Source organism: Solea solea, chromosome 12, assembly GCF_958295425.1.
Source record: "Solea solea chromosome 12, fSolSol10.1, whole genome shotgun sequence".
NCBI lineage: Eukaryota > Metazoa > Chordata > Actinopteri > Pleuronectiformes > Soleidae > Solea > Solea solea.
Genome location: NC_081145.1, coordinates 25,223,710 through 25,245,904, shown reverse-complemented (window position 1 = coordinate 25,245,904; position 22,195 = coordinate 25,223,710). Strand labels below are relative to the sequence as shown.

Genomic DNA, 22,195 nt, shown 5'->3' with positions numbered 1-22,195 from the left:
ACTCAGGTCTCAAACTCACTAATGTGATGGTCATGATCATTTCACTTGACCTGACCAGACTAAAAGTTCATTGACATTCATTGGTCATTTGAGTTTGAGACACTGATGTAAGGTGACGTGGAGTTCTATAAAGGGCACCTAAAAATTAAATGTACTATTATTATTTATCACACATAAGATAAGATAGTCCTTTATTAGTCATGCAGTGAGGAAATTTACATTACAAGTTATACACAAAACAGTATAGATAAATAAAGAATAAATAATAAACATGCATCTCCACATGTGTAAAAGTACAATTATAGAAAGATATTAACAATACACAAAAAAAGTTGTAATAGAATGCATATTATAGACAGTTAGACGTTGTTTTGTCATTACAATGATAAAACCCTAACCCTAACCTTAACCCCAGCATGTTTTCCTAATATCATGCAGTCCTTAAAAACTGTAAATGATAAGTTATTTTATAAAGAACATAATTACAACATTAATATATAGTTTACAACTAAAATCACAGCTGTCAACATAACAAGAAGAGGGGTAGTAAAAAAAAAGAAAAGGTAGGAACTCGTCAGCGGTGGCGTGTGTGTCACAGGGACCTTTATTATCAACACACTTACAGGTTGTTTATGCCGGAAGTGCCGCGCAGTTTGGATTCAGAACGTTTCGCCGACTGAAAACGCTGTAAAACTCTGGCGTAAATGTAAACAAACATGTTTTTCTGTAACTTTGGTGACGTGTAGCAGGATGTTGGTCGGCTACAGCAGCAGTTCAGGTGAAGACAGCGACGTAGAGCTGAACCTAAGTGATCCTCGAAAACCGGGTCAGGAGAAAGAGGATGACGATGTTAGCGATGGCTGCTGCTCCGCCAGGAAGAGAGCCAGAACCGAAGATGAGCGGGTTATTAAGACAAGGTAAGGCAAGGAAAACAGATTCATCTCTTATGAACATTCAACTGTTCGTCGTAGTCCTAAAAGGCTTCAGGTGGAATTTGCACTAATGATGGATTCAGAATCAAGGGATAGTCACATGTGTGATGCAGTACTGAGAAATGTTAACTGTATTAATAATGTGTGAGTCGAACTGATTTGAAAATGTAATTATAATTTAAGCCTAAAAGAACAAGGTAAAACATGGTTAGGAAACATTACACTGTCAGTTAATTTGTTCTTATCACTTTTTGTACTGTCTGTGTTACTGTTATTATTAATGTTTTTTACATTAAGCTAAAGTAAATTTAATTAAATCAAAGTGGCACCATCTACTGTCTAAGAGACATAAAAAATACAATGGATAAAAACGTAGACACAAAAACACAAACTCGGAGCCATAAAAACCCTCATCTAACTCAAAGTCTGCTTGAATGAAAGAGTCTTTAGCTACTTTTTAAAAGAACTCAACTCGATAATGTTTGACTTGTTATTTTACTTTGTGGGAATTCTTTTTTTAATATATCATGTATACGACAGATGATTATTATCTGTCTGGTGGACAAAACAAGTGCTCGATTAATCGAGAAAGTAATCGACAGATGAACCGATTATGAAAAGAATCGTCCGTTAAACATTGACTGTGTTTCCCGCAGACTGCCTGTCCCCGGCTGCCTGCTGACCATGTTTCCAGATGAAGTGGAGCCACAGAATGAAGACAGCTCTTTTCACGGCGGACGCCTCCGCTCGTTCAAACACGAGAGAGGAAACTGGGCCACCTACGTTTATTTGTCATGTGAGCACTGTTCATAATCGATTGAATTGGAAATTTGTACCTCTTTACATGTTTTTAAAAGAGAAATAAAAGTTTATTGCCACACGGATGTTCCAGGCCCCTCTTTCAGCATGTTTTCGAGTAATAACACAATAAGTATCCACATGTGTGAAAATTATAAGTAACTTCAACACATGACAGACACTTTCCAACAGGGGGAGACATAGCATGTTCAACCTGGGACTGGTCTGATTAATCAGCCTTCCTTTACTCATGAGTGAAGTACCTGGTGCACGTTTGGGTGCTTTTTCAATTATGTTGCTTCTTTGGTAAATGTTCCTCTTTCATCATCAGACCATCCTGAGGAGGAGTTTATGGAGCTGCTGCAGGAGCTGCTCTCAACTGCAGGAGCCAGCGGTGTGGTTTTGACTCCACAGGAGGAGTTTCACCTCAGCCTGTCCCAGACAGTGGTGCTGAGACACCACTGGATCCAGCCCTTTACACAGAGCCTCCGCACAGACCTGGCCCACTGTAAAAGGTGGGGTTACCACTAAAGAAAGTTTTTTGAACTTACACTGTGGAGGTAGATTCAAGGTGCTCTACAGAGACATTAAAAGCAACACAGAGACAAAAACAGATTAGATTAGATTAGAAACAGAAAGATTTCTAAACTCAAATCATGATATAATAAATCATGACTAGAGCAAATGTGTATGCATGAATCTTTCTGCAAAATTTGCAAAAAACAAATCCAGTCTTTTAAAGCATTTTAAGACAAAGAAGAGTTGCCTACAGCTGGATGCTTAAAAAACGCTGTCCGTCAAGCAGAACTCATGAACATGAAATCAAAACATTCACATCGTATACAGGATGTACTGCACCTGAAGCTTTTACAAAACTAAAGGATTAAAGTGGTCAAATTTGTGTCCTAATATTGCATATTGAACGTTAAAGTTAAATCGAGTGATGTTTTTAAGTCTAATTGAAAAGTGCCCTTTGTTTCTTGTTGCCAGGTTTGTTTGCACAGCAAGTAAACTGAATGTCTATTGTAACGCTGAGAAGACGAGGTACAGTCAAAGCTTTTTATTTAATGTCTCTAAAAACAAAAAAAGACCAAATCTTTCTCCATGTTTCTGTTTTGATGTCCCGAGCATCAGTTCTTCAAATTCTGACAGTCTTCTTTAACTGTGTCTCCATCTGTCGTCGCTCACAGGACATTCCTGGGTATAGAAGTGTGTTCTGGGCACGCTCAGTTGTTGGACCTGGCTCGAGTTGTGGACAGAACGATGACAGAGTTTCGCCTGGACACTTTCTACAAGGTCACTGATAAACAAGTTTTATTTCTTTGTCTTTTCCTTTTTCGGGTGTTTTTTTCTCCCATTGAATGAGACAAATGTGTCTGTACTCTGGTGGAAAAGAGAATTTATTTTTACACTCTAGGGCCCGTCTCCTCCACTCATGCCACACACTAATGTTAAACTCTAAAAAGGCCAAAAACTTGAAGGAACTTCATTCTGATTTAGAAAAAAAAAACACAAAGGGGAAATTTGAATGATGTGTCTTTGTGTCAGTATGAATGATTAGGAGTTGAAAGATGCATGAAAATACTTCTGAATGGTTTTGATTATCTTAAACTGTACGTGAGTTACGTGTCAAAAAATGGTGATTGTTTAAATAAAAAAACCAAAACAATAAACCCATGATGTTCTGTCTGGTCGTTCCTCTAGGAGCCTTCTTTCCATGTGAGTCTGGCCTGGTGCGTTGGAGACGTGACAGAGCAGCTGAAGGAGTGTGTACAGGAGCTGCAGGTACTTGGACTTACTTAGTGGTGATTTGAGGACACTTAAATGCAATCCATCAGGATGAATTAGGCTGTGTTTACACTGCAGGCCTAAATGATGCCCAGTTCTCACTTGTTGTCTATCTCAGATTGTTTTTTTTTTGGGAGTGACCCCATTATATCTGCAATTACTCTGGTTAACACAAACCACAGAAATCCTCGCCCCAAGGGTTAAAAGGCATGAAACCTCTGGATGAGTCCACTGGTTTGATCCCCCCCGTCCTCCATTGTCTAGAAGAAGATGTAGGTTTTAATTGATAGAGGAATTTATATGAACACTTATGATTTCTTTTTTTTTTTTTTTTTGATTCACTCACGCTGCCCTTGGTCTCTTAATTCTCTCTTTTGATCATATGTGGTCAAAGGAGAATTTTAATGCCGGGTGTGAACTGTCTGCACACAATCAAATCACTGGAGGACCAATTTTAATGAAATAATCCCACTGTTACACGATAATTCAGTCCACTCCTGAGCCAATGGAGCGGAAACATCATTATTATTATCATTATTAATATTAACAATATTAATAAGAACTATTTTCTTTACATGGAGCGTGTGGTTGACGAACAAGAGGAGGGCCCATTTGTCCTGAGGCTGGAGGGAATGGAGCTGCACTGCAAGACGGGAAACAAGACTTTCTGCTTCCCCCTGCAGACGTGACACCAAGTTCAACTTCAGTCAGGAGAACAAACTGTTAATCTATCATCTTTTTGGATTTTTCCCTCTATGTCTAACTGATGCCTGTAAAGGTAATCCAGACTAAATATCAAGATGTCTGATGAGGATATAAATGCTTGAGTATCGAATGTTGAATATTGTTGAAGTGCTGTTTATTTTTTAGTAAAGAGAGAGGGTCGAGATGGACAAACACCTCAGAGGCAAAGTCAAAATATCTCTGAGGGAAAAAGTGTGTTCACATAGTTTTTTATAACCAGTTTGTCACGGCATTAGTTTGTCTGTGTGTAACACACAAAAAGACGCCTCCAGAACGAAAAATGTGGCCTCGGGCCTCGCAGTAATAGTAAATCAGTGTTTAGCCATATGGTCATATAAGTCTAAATGTTGAAACAAGCAATAGAATGAATTTATTTTAAATTGCAGTATCATATTGTATGTTTTTCACTGTATTATTTTTATATGAATAAAGTTGCTATTGATTTTACACACACACGTCTCACAGGACAGTATTTGTACCACTTGACGTGGTGTGTGTGTGTCATGTGAGGAGCTGCTCAATCTGGATTATTTTAAACACGGATTCAACCACTGCCCTGATTTCAGAATAAAACGCTCAGATTAGGCATATATATTTCGTTAAGGTGGCAACAAAGGATGTCTTGTTTTGTTCTATGGAGCAAAGAAACACAGCCACAATCAGATTAAGATGTTTTACAATAATGTCACTATAGTCAGTTTAATTTTAATTCTAAGAATGACTCTATTTGGGCTAGTAGTCAGACTATTGTCTTAATCTGGTCAGAAGTTTGATACCTCAGAGTGGAAAAGGGCACAAAGTCGTATCTTTACACTTCAGGAGTTCTCAGGGTGCAACTGTTTTATTATGTCATGCTTGGAAACGGTGGGTAAATGTCGATCTGAAGATCACATTCTCAATATATTAAGTTTACGTTGTCATGAAGGAACAAGTAAACCACAACATTTAAACAATCACATAATCTAAAAAGACTGAACACTAGGGCTGCACCATTTAAACAATCGATTAATAGTTTGGTCCAAAAAATATTGATCAGTGTTTCCCAAAAACTGGAAATGATGATGTTCTCAAATGTCTCAAGTTTTTTGTTATATGGAGCAAATTAGATACTGACGGATTGTGGTGGAACTTTAACATCGGAGGAATTTTCTGCACACAGAAAAGTCAACGGCTCAAAGTAATATTTGACATATTTTACTCTGTAGAAGGCAACACATGTTTATGACACACAACAACATCATCATCATCGATCACGGCAGAGGTGAAGCATCTCGCTCTTCCTCGGGGACGACTGAGCGAATCGTGTTTTTAAGACTCACTGAACAGCATTTCCGGTACAAAGACAAATATAATATCCAGTCTAATCCAGAGATAGATCGAGGATTAAAAAAAAACTAACAGTCCCCTCGTTGCCGAGTCCGGCGCGTTTAGGCACTAAACTTGAGACAGAAACGTGTGCACAAAAAAAACCCTGAAAATATATACAGTGCAGAACATGGAACTGCTCCTCTGTGATGTGTGGACACAGAGGAAGACAGGAGTCCAAGCTGTCGAGGTACGTGGATGTAGCAGTTTAAATTAAAAAAAGGTCCAGTGTGTAAAATTCAGGTAGTAATGGATTCTTTTTCTTGACCAGGAATCGGCTCAGTTCTACAGAGGCAGCCATTTAGGACCTCCGTGTTGTTACAGTCGCCGACTGAAGCGTGAGGCGCAGTTAAATGTTGCCAAATATTACACACTGTGCCTTTAATCATTGTTTACATCTGGATTAATATGCAAGAATGCCTCAATACTGGTTAGTTCAAGTTATTAAAAAAGGAAAACTCAAAGTACTACGGTCTCCACAACAGCTTTTTAAATCTCCATTTGTCGATGAAGACGGCGAAGAGCAGTTGAAAGGACGTTGAATTTTGATTTTCTTTATCAGACCTGGCATCTTTTTCTTATCTCTTGGTCCATTTGCACACTTTTTCTGAAGCTTTCAATAAATTCATACCTTTTATTGATCAAGGCCACGAGATAGAGAGATAAAGCTGCTGAAAAGCCAGTAAATGGACTATTGAGTGATATGTTGAGTGGTTTTGGCGTGACTAAATATCGACTTGCATATCACCAGCAAGATTTTTCAGTCCTTTTTTCAGTTAGTCGGTTAACGACTTGTGTAAAACGGACGATTAAAAAGAAGGAAAAGCAACAAGAAGATCACATGACTGGTAAAAAGTCTGCTTAGGTTTACTCAATACATTACAAGCACTAGCAAATATGATCTAGAGCACTGAGATACATACTGTAAATAAAATAATGTGCCTGACCATGAGAGGGGAAAAAAGGACATCTCTTTCACAGCACTGATTTAAAATAAATGTTATGGGTCAAATGGGTTAAACGGACAGCTCCAACAATGGCACAAACACCTACTAAAATCTCTCTAGAATACGTTTGCAGCGTTATCTTGTCGTTAAACAGCCTTTTCCACCGTTATTAAACCGCTTGCTCTCCCTGCACCAAAGTCCATACAGAAAATCAGCGTTTTTAGTCATTAGTCTACTGCTGCGTGATTTAGAAGGTTTGTGTCACTTACACGACTCCAAATGGAGATTTTCAAACACAGAAATGACATAAAAACACATTTGAACTTCCTGATTGAAGCAGCAGTGGCTCAACAACTCCTGTGAGCCGTGATGCAAAATTGCTGGTTTTGTGAGTGGGCTTTGGTGCACGGTTCAGAAAGCGACATTAACTTCATTTTCAGGACAGAAAAGACTTACTAATGCTAAGATAAGGCTGGTGTAAGGTGTAGATTTTTGTTTGTTTTTGTCTGTTATTTTGTTTTTATTCCGTTTTCCTGTGCACAAGCACGACCAAACTTCAAAAATCCTGAACTTGACCTTTAAATTGTGAGACCAATTATAAAGGTAGTTGTGTTTTGGTAATCTCAGTGGTAAACAACCTGACATTAGCATTAATGGTAAAAAAACAAACAAGAAATTTAAATTTAAAAGTTTGATTTTGTTGGAATTCCACCACAAAATGTCAATACTTTTTCAAAGCAGCAGGTGGAGGAGAATATTTTGGCAGTGACTCCCCCGCCCCTCCGCGCCACCCGCCCCCCCCGCGCCCCCGCCCCTCAGTGTTCGGCAGCATCAGGGCGAAAACAGCACAGACTTGATGTAGGTCACAGTCGTTAAGTTCAACAACATGTTCACGTGTTCGTTGGCCGGGAGCTCTTTCAGCATCACGGGCTGCTTCTGTTTCCCCACCCACCTCTTGCACTGGAGAGCGCTTTGCAGGTTCACCGTCCCGTCGCCGTCACCCACGACCACCGTGGGCTCCACGTCGGGGAACTTGTTGGAGTACTGGAAGGCCTCGGACGTGTCGACGCCGGTGCCGTACAGGCAGTGCGTGGCCACGCCCGGGGGCGTGAAGTCTTTGACCAGCGACTCCGTGTCCTGACGCATCAGCCAGGCGTCCTCATAACCGATGTCAGAGAAGAGGCGCTTGTAGTCCTGGATTGTGTAGTTAGTGGTCGGCGTCTCCACCAGGACCTGAAGAGGGATTATTTTGACTGTTATATTTTCTTTTCCCCCCCCTCCATCTGATAAAATACAACTGTTTAATGACAACAAATAATATCACTTCAGTCACCAGTTAGTGAACAACGCTAATGATCTGTCCTGTCTACACTGTAGAAAAAAACTTAGCCATGATAATAAAAAATCTCTTCAAAGTTAATCGAAATTATGAGACAAAAAGTCATAATTATGAGATAAGAAGTCGAAACTATGAGATAAAGTCATAATTATGAGATAAGAAGTCGAAATTATGAGATTAAAAAGACATAATTATGAGATAAATCGAAATTATGAGATAAAAGTCATAATTATGAGATAAGAAGTCGAAATTATGAGATTAAAAAGACATAATTATGAGATAAATCGAAATTATGAGATAAAAGTCATAATTATGAGATAAGAAGTCGAAATTATGAGATTAAAAAGTCATAATTATGAGATAAGAAATCGAAATTATGAGATAAAAAGTCATAATTATGAGATAAATCGAAATTATGAGATAAAAAATTGGAATTATGAGATAAAAAGTCGGAATTATGAGATACAAAGTCAAAACTATGAGATAAAAAGTCGGAATTATGAGATAAAAAGTCATAATTATGAGATAAATCGAAATGATGAGATAATAAGTCATAATTATGAGGAAAAAAGGCTAAATTATGAGATAAAAAGTCATAATTATGAGAAAAAAGTCAAAATTATGAGATAAAAAAGTCAGATTATGAGATAAAGTCATAATTATGAGAAAAAAGTCAAACTATGAGATAAAAAGTCAAAACTGAGATAAAAAGTCATAATTATGAGATAAGAACTGCACATGCGGCTCAACGGCAATGTTTATAATGGCCCCTTCATCCATCGCCTTGCTGACATCTTAATGATTATGTTAAACATCCGATGTAACTAAAGTCACCTGTAATAGTTTCCTCATTTAAGATTGCACATTGTGAGCGTGGTTAGACCAGAAAAAGGGCCATTGCAAACGTTAAGGTGCATGGACACTTCTTATCTCATAATTGTGACTTTTTTATCTCAAAAGTTTGACTATACATGTTTCCCCCGTGTGCACGTGGGTTTTCTCCAGATTCTCCAGTTTCCTCCCTCGGACGCTCTAAATTAACCACAGATGTGAGTGTGTGTGGGTGATGTTGTCCCTGCAATCGATTGGTGAGGATGTGGAGGGTAAAGCGGTAGATAATGGATAAATGAACCAAACAGGACATTAAAAATAAAGAAAAAACCCTTTCTGACTTTCTGAGAACTGAAATGCGTAATTTGTGATAATTGGCTGATTAATAAATAATATATCCGACCAATGAATCAGTCTACCTCTACTTAGGTCCCATGAGGACTACTGGTCCCGACATGACCAGTGTTTATGCCAGGAAAGATAACAAATACAAGAACACACCTGATCTTTGGTCCACGAGCTGGCATAAGGCAGCAGCCAGGAGGTGGAGACGGCAGAGCGTTGCTGGGAGCGAATCTTCAGCGGGCTAATCACCGGGATGCGGTTATTATCACCTGCAGACAGAGAAAAGAAACCAGAGAGAGACAGAGAAATGAAACTGGGCCTTACAGTTTCCAGAACCTGAAAACCAGAGAGTTTCTCTGTAAATCTTTACAGAGTCTACACAAGACAAATAAGTCGCAGGTTCTCGTACCAGAGATGATGACGCGGAGGGTCTTGGCCACGCCGGCCCACGGCGCCCCCAGACTGATGAAAGCTTTGATGTATCGGTCTTTCCAGGCCTGAGGCTGCTGGTTGAGGAAGTACAGGGTGTACATGTTGCCCATGCTGTGAGCGATGAGCACCACGGGTCCACCGGCTTTCTCTGCCATCTCCTCAATCATCTGCTGCAGCGCCAGGAAATACTCTTTGTTCTCATCTGGAAGTACAAACAGAGGAGATGAGACCTAGTGATGATTGTTGTCGTTGATGTTGTTATTCCACCTCTATTCAGTCTTCAGGAGCTTCTCGACTCCGCCCGTCCCCTGCTCTGCTGCTGTATACACAGCAGCAGAGCAGGGGACGGGCGGGGTCGAGAAGCATTTACCTCTGAAACCTTCGGCTGATTGGCAGTATCGGGGTCTTGTGTGTGTGTGTGAGTGTGTTTGTGTATGATTACTTGGGGCTTTCCTCCAATCATAAGGAGCTCCTCTGACGTCATCATCTCTGGTGTATCCCCAGTCCACCAGCGATTGGACAATAGTAAAAAAATACATGCCTAGGGAGAAGGACACACACACAGAAAAGAAAAGAAATAAAATCAGCCTTGGACATTTTAGTATCCGTTTTCAAAACAATGGCGGTGTCTAGCAGTGACACATGCAGATTAAATCAAATATGATTCAAGTCACAAATAAATACAAGTGACTTTCCTCTTGGCAGAAAAAAGTCATATTTTAGAGATGACTTGCTATTTAAAATGAGAGATTATGTAAGACGATATAAGAGGAGACAGGATCAGATGCATTCAGAATCCAAAGCTATGGCAGGGAATTTAAACTGTACATGTCAGTGACCTCACAGTGACCTCACAGCCAAAATAATCAGACCTGAGTAACGACAATGGAAAAAAACTCAGATACGAGTCACTTCAGTGCGGTGATTTGAACGTAACCAAACATTATGTGATTTTTGCCGACCATTCGGACTGAAGCTGCTTTCAGAAATCACAGAAATCACTCCAGAGAAATCTCCAGAGACTCTTCTACCAGTTTCCAAATCTAATCTCTGGATTATGTCCAGGTGAGAAAGCAGTTGGAGAAACTCCTGTGAGTCATGATGAAGCCACATTTGTTAAAGCTTACTGGAGACAGTGAAGACAAGAAATGCTAACTTTGCTTTCCATGGTCTTTATTTGCAGTCTCTACTGATTCCATGCCTTCTGTCTAACTTTGACGTGGATGAAAGAGAATCTTCACAGACACCAATTCTCCAAACATCACCTGATGTTCTTCTCTTGAATGTACAGTAAGGACGATTAGGCTGTTTGGGTTTCACACGTCCGACTCACCCACACTGCGTTTGCTGGGGTCCAGAAACTCCAGTGAAGACGTCTGTCCGAAACCAGGGACACGGATGTTGACACCTGGAGGGGACGAGGTGGTGTGTGTGGTCCGGTTGTAGATCAACCTGCACAAGCATATACCACAAGGAGGATGCGATCAGTGTTAGTTCTGCATCTGTGGGGGAACCACATGACTTACACAACAGAAGTGAAATATATGGGAATATTATCTGAAAACTGTACATCTGTGAAACAACCATCGTCGTGTGAGAACACAAGTGTCCTGTAATGTTGTGCTGTTCATTTTCATATGTGAAAACAGCTAGGTAGTTTAGTTTAGTTAGTTGGATTTATTTATCCATCATTTCTTCACCTTCTTTTACCAGAATTATTGAAGTTATTTTCACCAAAATGACTTAAAAATTCAGATGTTCAGGTTCAGTCTCCCACAGCAAAGTGTATTTAACAAAAAATCTAACTACTAATACAAAAAAAGTGAAACTTTCCTTCAGTTTACAAACTTCAAGTTCAAAACATGAATCTTTATGTGTAATTACTACAAGTTTTACACCAAAATGTTCATTAATTCAGAAAAATTCATTAATCGAGTCCTTGTTTGGTCCATAAAATGCCAAGAAACTGTTGATCAGTGTCTCTCAAACATGGAAATGATGATTTTGTCCACAAACCAAAATCACTCAGTTTTAATCATTTATTTGTTATATGGAGCAAAGAAACCAGAAAACATTCAGATTTAAGAAGCTAAAAAAATCTGAGGACTCGTTTTAATTATAAAAAAAACATTCAAACCGATCAATTGATTATAAAATGAGTTAAAAATGTATTTAGTAATTGATTAATAATCTATTAATTATTGCAATCCTGCATACGACACAAAATGTTCATGTTAAGAATCTGTTAAATACAAGATGTTGTGTGTTTGTTGCCAGTCACATGCAATAGTATAATCAGCCACTTGTAAGAGTGTTGATGACAGTTTCCACAGTCTGCTCATGTTCCCTTCATTTCAAAACTAGAGCACGCTGTTACTTAAGATAACAGTCAGCACTCTTGTCACAATCTTCTGACTGCACAACACCTTCAAACTTCCAGATATTGCAGTTTAGGGGAAATCTCATTTCCAGTGTATCCTCTGAAGAGAAGAAAACCTGTATTTTGTTCCAGTGTTGACACCAACAAAACATACGATTAGATAAACCAGGTGAATGGCTAAAAAGAGGCCGGGGGGAGGGGGCAGTGCTATCTAACCCTCTGTATCCTCACAGATGCTGTTGATAAATGGAGGGTTCAAAAGTCAGTTTATGCAGAGACTAATGATTAGAGTTCACAGAGGGTCAACCAGGTCAATGACCTCATGTAACCTGCTCGCAACTGACATTTAGAATTCATAACAAGCCATGTTTTCTTCCCCCCCCCCCCAAAAAAGAAAAAAATCAATTTTCTGCTAAACAAAATAGCTTTAAATGTGTTTGTTTTTCTTAAAAAGGTGATACAGTGAGTTAGACCCCCCCCTTCATCAAGAACCAGCTTGACACGCAGTTCAGTTTCCTCTTATCCATGGGCTGCCGGGTAATATCTCAGGAATATGTTTGAAGTGTTGCACAGCCTTTTCCTGCTCCGTTAACCCCTCGCTCCCTCCCTGCACCAAAGTCCATAGAGAAAATCTGCAATTTTACATCGCAGCACACAGGAGTGGTTGCTCCGCTGTTGCCTCCGTTACTAAGTTCAAATGTGTTATTTTGTGACTTTGGTGTTTGAAATTCAGTTTTTCTTTGTTTTCCCACTGGGAGACGTGTTTTTGGAAAACTACACTTAGAAAATTATGAAGTACCTTGTGGGAAAAACAGCGCACTTACCCTAACGTCATAAAAGCTAGTTACAATCATGCGTTTTCCCTGTTTTGTACGATGCCACAAACCTGGAAACTCCAACAACCAACTGTTTTAAAGATATGGTTCAGTTTGTGAGTTCATTGACGTAAAGAGACTACGTAAACAGAAAGAATCCCACGTCATACCTGATGTTGTCAATCCAACAGTCTATGGCTACAGGGACCAGCAGCTCCAGGTTGAGCCACAGCGTGAAGAAGGTGTCAGTCTTCTTATAGCAGATGTAATGGACCACGCTGGGCTTATCCAGCTTTGCCTCCAACTGGTTTCCCAGATCCCCAGGAACTGAAACAAGCAGTACAGGCTGTATCTTATAACATATCAACTGTATATACAGTATGTTGAATAAAGAGAATCAATAATCAAAGAGAGTCATCATTTCAAAGCAGCAGCTCAGTCCTTTGTTTTTATGATTTTAAAGCCTGAAGAGAATCAATGAAAACCTTTTACATCAGGTCTTAAAACATGTATGTTTGTTTGCAAGAGATTTTAAGAATAAATCATGATTTCAATGCCTTGTGTTATAAAACCATTTAAAAACAGTTTTTTCTCTAAAGCACTTTGGATTGCCTCTACAGTACGTATGACACATGTTTGTCTTGTTCTGCCTTGTGTAAAAATTCATGGCGCGTGTACCACCGGTGGTATACAAGCTTCCTCTGGTGGTCTGGTGGGAGTAAATTAATTTATTGGGATTAAATCTGCCTCCTGTGAAAAGCGTGTAGCTGACTTTGCTCAGCCTATTTAGACCACAATGGTGTTACTTTGAGAGCTCTATATTTTCTCACTATTGTTGTAAATAGTTTGAGAACCACTGTTTTAGGGATATTGCCTAAGTTTTTTCATCGTGAATCATCCACACCTCCTTCATGTGGGATTTTCCAGTGTTTTTTAGAAGACACTGCAGTGTTGGAAAGTCAAAAACTTTCCAAATCAAATCACATCACATGACCATGGCAAAAACAGTAAACAATCACCTCTAACACACCTTATTACCACAAGACTAACAAGTACAATGTTGGCAGACATAGTGGTTTTGTAAGACAACATTTTGTGGAAACAAAGAGATTTTTATGTGTGTAAAAATGCCCCTAACTGACTTCCAACCAAACCCCATTCAAAAATACAGCAAAATACATACGGCGACAGGCCAAACATTTTTGAAAAGTATCATTTTTAACAACATATCATGGTAGGTGTAAGCAAGCCGAATTAAAGAACGGTAAATAAGTGATTTAACTAAGCTTGAACATTATTTAACTTATGTATGTCGCTTGCAAAAATCACGCATTTATATTGAATTTGTCAGATTTTAATGGGAGTTCGGTTTTACTTTCTCCATCGCCAAACTCCATTCAAAAACACAGCAATTTCAGGACGCCTTCCCTGGGAGCCGAGTTGTCGTTTTCGAATTTACGCAAACATATTGCACAATATAAAATGTTCTGCGTAATACAACAAGGTTGCCTGGTAAACACGTGGTTCGGTACTGACTTGCTCGCTGTCTTGACGTATGACTTTAGCTGAAACAACAGGCCAAACATTTTTTTAAATGTCTAATTTTAATCGACACATATGACATTCAGGGAATGTGTGTGCAAGCCGAATTGAAGAAAGGTAAATAATTAATTTGACAACGTGGACACTAGGTAACTTCTGTAGGTCGTTTTATTGCAACAACCAGTTATATCTTAAATTTGTCAGAGTTGTATAGGAGTTTGGTTTTACTTTCCATCGCTAGCTGTTGGAGGGATGAGAAGAAAAAAATACTTGCGCAATGATTTAGCAAATGATGACCCGGTAAAGGAGGCAAGACCGTCAGTAAACACGGGAGACAAACACTTACTGAGGACCACGGGAGGTCTCGGTGGTTGACAGGACTTGCCGCCGGGACATTTCTCCAGCGGTTTCGCGCTGCTGTGAGCCGCTGACAACAACAACAGCACACCGAGCAGAAGCAGCGAAGAGAGAGCGGTTATCCGGTACCGACCCGCCATGGCTCCTCCTGACGTCTCATAGCCGGACAGCCATTGCGTGTTTAATTGACTCTGTGTGTGTGATTTGTTGTTTACTTCTTCCTCAGCTCGTTCACCACAGTCAAACTACGGATGATGTTTATTGGTGACTAAGAAGGTGACGATCACGAGACTCTCACAGAACGTAGACCTGCCCAGTGACGTAACCTCAGGCATCGAGGCGCAAGTAGTCCATCTCAGATATAGTCGAACGGAGGCAACGACAAAGACACACTCAGAGCTGTAGGGGGCAGCATATTTTCAAACACCACATTTCACAAAGTAAGCAACACTTTTTAAGAAACAAACAACAATTTATGAATTGAGCAAACAAAAATGAACCGCCATACTAAAGTGTTACAATACAAATCTTATTCCACAGAGCACCACCCTTTCTGGCTTGCAGCAATTTTTTCCAGTGGCCACTCATGGTACTCCAATAAAAAAAAACTTTTGTCTTGCAAAAAGCAATTTTACAATAGTCCACAATAGTATAAGAGATGCCTGTAAAACAGTTTTACAAAAACAAAACTCCATGAAAAAGACATTTCTTTTACTATTGTGGTCAACAGGAAAATTGCTTTTTGAGCCGCGTGAATATTTTTGTTGCAGTAACATGAGTGGCCACTGAAAAAAAGTTGCTGGTCTATCCACTTCTTATAATACACCCATGCTACAGTCTGTTAGAATTTCTTGGAAGAAGGTTTTATTAATTTTATTAAAAGGTGCAGTGTGTAAAATCTGGCTAAAATTTATTTTTATTTGGCAGAAATTGAACATACAATTTTCTCCCTTTAGGGATCGCCACAGCCTCCATCTTACCCCCATCCCTCATATCCCTAATATGTAAGGTTTAATATTCTGGTATACATATGGTCTGCCGTGACCCCCCGGTACTTTGGTGTACTTTAATGAAAGCTAAACAAAAAGAAGGGGGGGTATTAATATTTAATGCTTTATTAAACCTTCAAACATGACATGTTTACAAAGCAATATACACTTGTTTTATATACACAATTTATCATTTAATGCAATTAGTTATTATTAGTATTGCCATATACTGTATGTCACCAATATTATTATCATACAACAGTACAATTGAAATATGCTCATATGTTTTATCCATGTCAATATGTCTCATATTCATATGTTTCTATAGTTCTTTTATGGACATTTATGTACATACCATATATTACATTTGCATATGGATTCTGACATCTTATGGGCAACCAGGGGCGTTTGCAAGAGAGTGGGACATTTTCCTGAGCTGAATGTGAGGACACATCTGCTAGAACCATAGTCAAATTTCAGGATTTCAGACATTCTGTTGTCAACACTTCATATGTTAATATGAACCTGCTTTTCTAACAGAGTTCAAAAATTAGTCCAAAGAAATGCCACTTTTTAAGAAAAACCTTAATATTAGTTGCTTACAACAGCTAATTGTTCAGTTGATGAACACCCATGAACTCCCTTGAAACGGCTCTGCAAACAAATATAGTAAATTCAACAACTAAGTGTGCTACAGTAATATTTTACTTATTGATATATACATACATATATACATATATATATATATACATACATATACATATATATGTATACTTAAACATCTAGTCCCCTCGATGTAATGCGTAACCTTGTCTTTAGAAAACAACGACATGAACATAATCTGGATTCTCCATTCAAATGTGTTTTTTAATGCTTGTTACAGGGGAAACAGGGGTGTAGGACTGAGCTGTCTTTCAACTTAAAAAATGTGTCCTTGGGTAATATTAAGTATATTACACCAAAGTTGCTGTGCTGGCAGTATGTGAATGGGTATGAAAGATAAGTGATATGCTGTATGAAAGTGTGAGTGAATGGGTGTGAATGGGTGAATGGCGAAACTGTAGCGTAAACAAGACTAGAAAAGCACTATATAAATGCAGACCATTTACCATTTACCATTCAACAGGATTTGTGAAGTGAATTTGGCCGGTGGGGTGCGAGGAGGAGGAGGAGGGGGTGCACGGTCAGGTTATCTGCAAGTCCATATCAGCTTAAACCTGCTGAACTAACACAGTGTGCTAACATGTTGGAGCTATGTTATCCACATGAAAGTTTTTTTATTCAAAAATACAAAATATAATAAAAATCCAGCACTCCATGTGTTGTTTTTTTTGCTTTTCAAAACTGAATTCGTAAACTGCTATTTAGCTCCAGCTCTCATATCAACTTCTTGAGGTGTATCGGATTTGCCCTCCAGGATGTGCTGGATTTGGGTGAGCACCGTGTCGTGGAACACTATGTCCAGGTGGGGCAGCCCTCTGTACTCGGTGACGTGGACAGGCTTCTCCTGCTTCCCCACCCAACGTTTGCAGAGACTCGTGCTACGGCTGTCCACCGTGTCATCCCCGTCGGCATAAACAAAGTCCACTGGGTCCACATTGGGAAACTGCTCGTCGTAAATGTACGTTATGGGGGTCGGAAGCCCCACGCCGTACATACACCACACCTCTACGCCTGGTGGGTAGAGATCGCCAGTGAGGTTTTTGGTGTCATCCCACATGTACCTGAAACCAACAAGGGCCATTAATTGGTTATTAAATGGAGCGCAACAAAACTTATGTGATCATTATTACTCATTTCTCTAGCTAGCTAGGGGTCTCTCGATCAAAACAATAACAGAAGACCTACAGTAGTCAGAAGATGCCACGACGAAGCTTGGAATCATGGGAATAGTTGTGTGGTAGTTGTAATCAATTATTGACAAATACACAAAATATAATGTGAAATTTTGAATTTTTGTCAAATTGGGAACCATGGTCAACAACAATATTCGACTTTGGGAAACAATGATGTCATATCCCCAACATCTCTAACCTAACCCTTAACCCCGCTAGCTTTATGTGCATGATTCACATCTTCATCTCCGTTTTTATGGTGTAATTATGTGGCAGCGTTTCAGCGCCACATACTGGCCTGGCATATATACTACAGTGCTTAAAGTCGCTGTGAAAGGTTTTGTGTGTACAGTATGACGACATTTCTTGAAAGAGTGTTGTGATAAAGAAAAAGATCGTACTGTACTAATTATTTCCTTCCTCACTCTGATGTTTCATGGGGGCTTGCCACAGTTAAGTTATGGCCGTCATATACAGTAGTATACAAATGTGGTGGCACTATAAAGAGGAGAGATTAAAGGTGGTTTTTTTACCAGCCGTCCTCAAAACTGATGTCCCCGAAGAAGCGCTTGTAGTCCTGGTTTGTGTAGTTAAAGGTCGGCGTTGAGATTAACACATGATCCTTTGGCCAGGTGATCTGAAAGGGGATCATCCAGGGATTGGTCGTCGTCATCCTCTGTTCCTCACGGATCTTGATGGTGGAAATCATTGGGATGCCATCATTCTCTCCTGCAGGGGAAAACAGTGACACCAAAAGTGAGAACTGATCATCTGATTCCACAGAGTTAAAAGCCCAGTGTACTGGAATCAAGTGGTGAAACTGCAGATTGCAACAAACGGAAGACTCCTCCACTCACTACCGTGGCCTTTACATACCACAAAGAATGTAAACACTCTCCCACTCTTTCTCATCATTCTCTGTGTTTATGCACTCGGTTTATTATGTAGGCAAAGCTGTTTCTGTAATAAGCTTCTGCTTTAAGGCCTGAAAACTGTGTTAAACAGAGGCAACCATTTTGTGGCCTCTGTTGAGGAGGCATCCTTGACTCAAGTACATGTAAAAGGTTTATTTTAAGGCTACAAAAACATATACATTTTTAATTTAAAACATGTAAAAGTGTATTTAATTTCAGCCAATCTTCAAGAGGGTTTAATGTTCACTTGTGAAGCTTTGGATTCTTTAAATAACAACGACTACTGTTAATAAGGACATTCAGTAATTTGTAATACAGAGGGCAGAAATCCATTCATACTGTAAGTCTCTTCCATTATATCGTACTCCACTCCAGGTGCTTTGCATTACCTGACGCCAAGACTCTGAGTGCCTTAACAGCGCCCCCCCATGGTGCTCCCAGGGAAATGAAGCCCCTGATGTACTTGTCCTTCCAGGCCTGAGGCTGGTGGTTGAGGAAGTAGAGGGTGTAGTGGCAGCCCATGCTGTGGCCCAGCAGGTAAACAGGATGCTGGTACTGCTCGTACATCTCCTCAACCAGGTCCTGCAGCTTTTTGAAATACTCCGCATTCTCGTCTGTGGGAGGAAAGGGCGGCGGCAGGGTCAGGAACTTTTCGAGTTGTTCGGCTGGCAAATGGCTGCTTATTTACAATTAAAGTTTATTACCCTTCTCACATGTTCTCCTATTCTCATTCAGTTTGATGTTTCTCATGTCACTTACTTGGCGCTAATCTCCAGTCGTACGGTGCTGCTCGGACTGTCTCGTTTCGGACATAGCCTGCGTTGACCAGATGTTGCACCATCGTGTAAAAATAACCTGCAAAAAAAAAAAAAAAAATCAAATAACTGTAGTGTTTTGGACAAAGTCCTATGTAGGCATTTTTGTCTCTTATATGACACTTTGGCTTTCTATTAACAGTCTTGTGTCATTCAAAAAGAAACTTCTCCTCTTCTCTCACCAGCGAGTCTGTTGGAGTCAAGAAACTCGATGGGATAGGTCTGCCCAAATCCTGGCACTCGCACCTGCACTCCGGGTGAGTTGGATGACCGCCGTTCCGTCTTGTTGTAGACAAGTCTGGGACACGCACATGGAACACTCACATTAATCTAATTAGCCAGAAAAACATCCTCTCATATGAATCCCAGTAATGGCCCCTTTGCACAGCAGACATTTTGACAGGTCACAGTGGGGGGAAATAAAATATGTGTAAATAATCAAACTAATGATAATGTTCACTGTCACACTGTCCTGACGAACATGAACTAAACAGAAACATTGTTAATGGGCAACTGGTCACAATGTCACCCTTTAGAATCTAAACTCCAAGATATGAGAACTGGAAATATAAATGGGAACTTAATTTAGAAAATGGACATCATGTGCAACTGAAGTAGACCTGAAACTAGTGATAGAGACTATTAATGTTTATTGATGTTATAAACAGAGTGCGAAGACGGCTCGTTTTCCAATAGACTGCCATTAAATTTGACTTTTTTTGTAATCAGCGGAATCAGCCCCTTGGTGGCTTTGAGGAGAGCCCCATTCCCAGGTGTCACAGCTACATCACATGCATAACAAAAAGAGGGTGAAAGGGAATACAGGACAGTTGACAAACATCACAAGGTCAGTCAGTGTCACCTCATGTTATCAATCCAGCAGTCTACACCTATGGGCATAAACATGTTGAGGTCAATCCACAGGGGGAACCAGTGTTCCGTTTTCTTGTAGCAAAACCAGCTGACCAGTTTGGGCTTGTCTATCTTTGCTTCCAGGCGGTTCCCCAGGTTCCCTGGAACTGGACACATGAACACACACATGCATGCGTCACATCAGGTCCAGTGTGTGAGAATTACTGACATTTAATGCTAAGAATGCAGACTGTAACAAACAGAGGACAACCCCCCCCCCCCACCCCCCACCCCTTAAACCTCCCCCTTTCCCAACGTGAGTCAGAGAGCAATAGTGGACTTCACATACCGGACAGAAAGTTATTTTCTTTGTTAGCGCATTAAGCTAACACGTTTGCTAGTTTGTCCATTCAGGTTACTGTAGAAACATGGAGGCACAAGATGGCGGCCTCAGTAAAGCAAGGCCCTTACCTAAAGTACAAATGAAAGGCTTATTCTGAGGGTGGGAAGCCCGTCCTAAATGTTACACACTTTTGAAGTGTGGCCGGCTGTATGAGGTACAGGGTCCAAAAAGGGCCCGAATTCGTGGAATTTTCTAGGACAGAGGGGCGGAGCATGAACTCTCAATCACATTTTGGCCCTTTGTGCCTAAAACCCTCAGCACAATAAGCTGGATAAGCAGCAACACAAACAGTAGAATACAAGGGCAAATGTACACAGTAGACAGTGTCACTAATTGCTAGGAACAGCCATTCAAAGTGCGATGATGCAGTTATCCACATTCTGATTCCCCTGATCCCCCCTGATTGGTTCTTATCAGTTGCAGCTGTGATTAAAACGCTCTGTTAACACTTACTTTCAGTTTCTGTTTTTTAAGTCATTGTTGTTCTAATGAATTAAAATTAAATTAAAAATCCCTGCACTGACTTCTGCTGGACCATGCAGTAACTACATAAAGCTACCATTATGGTATGGTTCAGTTTGGTACAGTAAAGTATGGTTTGGAATGGAAAAGCCCTGGGTCAGGTAAACAGTGCCTTTACGTGGTAGGCGCGGTGTGGTCCGATGTCATACTGGTGTGATAGTAACGTACAAGAACATCGAAAGCGACAACGGACAACAATGGAGGACATCCAGCAGCTCTTTTTTTTCTACTCGGTTTGTGGCTGTTTGTCTCAACAAGACGTCAAACTCTGTCTCTTTGCCTCAACTACAATGGAATCTCTGGAGTCATTGATGGAGTCGTGACTCTTCCAGTGACGACACTCTCTGACCAATCGGTGGCCGGCAGTCTGACAACGTCACATATGGTGCTATAAACAGTACCAGGTACTATCGCTAATAGAAAAGCAAAAAAAAAAGTCCCTTGCCGAGTCGAGCCGTGCCAGAACTGTGTAGTGGAAAAGCCCCATGTTTAAGCCTCACAACCCCCCCCCCCATGCCCTAGGACCCCCATTCCCCTTTGAAACGCCTCTGCCCTGCTGCTCCAGTTCAGCGGTACTTACTGATGATGAGTGGCGGAGTGCTGTTGCTCGGGGCTCTGTGTTTGGCGCTGGGAGGAAAGACCACGTTGACGATCCAGAAACCTGAGGAGTGATGAAGCCCGAGCAGGAAGACGAGCAGCAGCACCGAGCAGAGGTGCACAACGGATCCCATACTTCCTTCAACCAGCTGGACTGTAGATCTGATCTGACTGCTGCTCCTGCTCCTGGAGAAGGAGGAGGAGGAGGAGGTTCTGGAGAGAAATAAACTTTATTATAAGCTGCTCTACAACTGTATCCACTCCTGAGCTGTAGAGAAAAATCTCTGAAATACTCACTTCACAATGATTCACTAAACCACTCACGGGGACAAACGGTCAAAGTAATGTGAGGACAAACAGAAAAGGGCTCAGCTGGCAGTTACTCATTGCCCTGGTATTGATTCCTCCAAATCACATCATCTATTTATCCACAAAAACAGACTGTGAATGATTGACAAACAGCACGACTGAGGGGAGAAGATGTGTTTTTCTGACACATAATAAACTTTCCCCAACGAGAAAATGACATTTGAATCAATATGTACAGGTTACGTCACTTTTAAAAATGTAGCTACATATTCGCTTTACATTCGCGGCTAATGGAAACTGTATACATTTTTAATTTTTATTTTAAAGTTTAGTTCCCAAAAAAA

The 22,195-nt window shown here is 40.3% G+C and overlaps 3 protein-coding genes across 3 annotated transcripts; 1 reads left to right on the top strand and 2 right to left on the bottom strand.

The window, feature by feature from the left end:
* The first annotated feature begins 563 nt into the window (after positions 1–563).
* Positions 564–4,715, top strand: usb1 (U6 snRNA biogenesis 1). The gene is made up of 7 exons (XM_058646630.1): positions 564–917; positions 1,589–1,728; positions 2,062–2,245; positions 2,721–2,774; positions 2,921–3,026; positions 3,435–3,515; positions 4,100–4,715. The coding sequence occupies exons 1-7, from the start codon at positions 751–753 to the stop codon at positions 4,205–4,207; spliced, it is 840 nt and encodes a 279-aa protein (XP_058502613.1). The 5' UTR covers positions 564–750; the 3' UTR covers positions 4,208–4,715.
* A 2,659-nt stretch (positions 4,716–7,374) lies between these two features.
* Positions 7,375–14,921, bottom strand: pla2g15 (phospholipase A2, group XV). Its single transcript, XM_058646625.1, has 7 exons — positions 14,605–14,921; positions 12,887–13,043; positions 10,855–10,973; positions 9,964–10,062; positions 9,499–9,723; positions 9,246–9,358; positions 7,375–7,807 (listed from the first exon to the last, which is right to left on the bottom strand). Exons 1-7 carry the CDS (start codon positions 14,753–14,755, stop codon positions 7,406–7,408), a joined length of 1,266 nt encoding a protein of 421 aa, XP_058502608.1. The 5' UTR covers positions 14,756–14,921; the 3' UTR covers positions 7,375–7,405.
* Positions 14,922–15,714: 793 nt separating this feature from the next.
* Positions 15,715–21,939, bottom strand: lcat (lecithin-cholesterol acyltransferase). Its single transcript, XM_058644858.1, has 8 exons — positions 21,840–21,939; positions 21,526–21,755; positions 20,031–20,187; positions 19,351–19,466; positions 19,113–19,208; positions 18,743–18,967; positions 17,973–18,168; positions 15,715–17,328 (listed from the first exon to the last, which is right to left on the bottom strand). Exons 2-8 carry the CDS (start codon positions 21,674–21,676, stop codon positions 16,965–16,967), a joined length of 1,305 nt encoding a protein of 434 aa, XP_058500841.1. The 5' UTR covers positions 21,677–21,755; positions 21,840–21,939; the 3' UTR covers positions 15,715–16,964.
* Positions 21,940–22,195: the final 256 nt, after the last annotated feature.

Coding starts and splice junctions, on each gene's coding strand:
- usb1 (XM_058646630.1), top strand. CDS start 751: ATGTTGGTCGGCTACAGCAGCAGTTCAGGTGAAGACAGCGACGTAGAG. Junction 1,729..2,061: donor CACCTACGTTTATTTGTCAT/GTGAGCACTGTT, acceptor TTTCATCATCAG/ACCATCCTGAGGAGGAGTTT. Junction 3,516..4,099: donor AGTGTGTACAGGAGCTGCAG/GTACTTGGACTT, acceptor CTTTACATGGAG/CGTGTGGTTGACGAACAAGA.
- pla2g15 (XM_058646625.1), bottom strand. CDS start 14,755: ATGGCGGGTCGGTACCGGATAACCGCTCTCTCTTCGCTGCTTCTGCTC. Junction 10,063..10,854: donor CCCCAGCAAACGCAGTGTGG/GTGAGTCGGACG, acceptor CCTTCTCCCTAG/GCATGTATTTTTTTACTATT. Junction 9,359..9,498: donor CCTCCGCGTCATCATCTCTG/GTACGAGAACCT, acceptor CTCTGTCTGCAG/GTGATAATAACCGCATCCCG.
- lcat (XM_058644858.1), bottom strand. CDS start 21,676: ATGGGATCCGTTGTGCACCTCTGCTCGGTGCTGCTGCTCGTCTTCCTG. Junction 19,209..19,350: donor TGACTCCAACAGACTCGCTG/GTGAGAGAAGAG, acceptor TTTTTTTTGCAG/GTTATTTTTACACGATGGTG. Junction 18,169..18,742: donor ACTCAGAGTCTTGGCGTCAG/GTAATGCAAAGC, acceptor TTTCCCCTGCAG/GAGAGAATGATGGCATCCCA.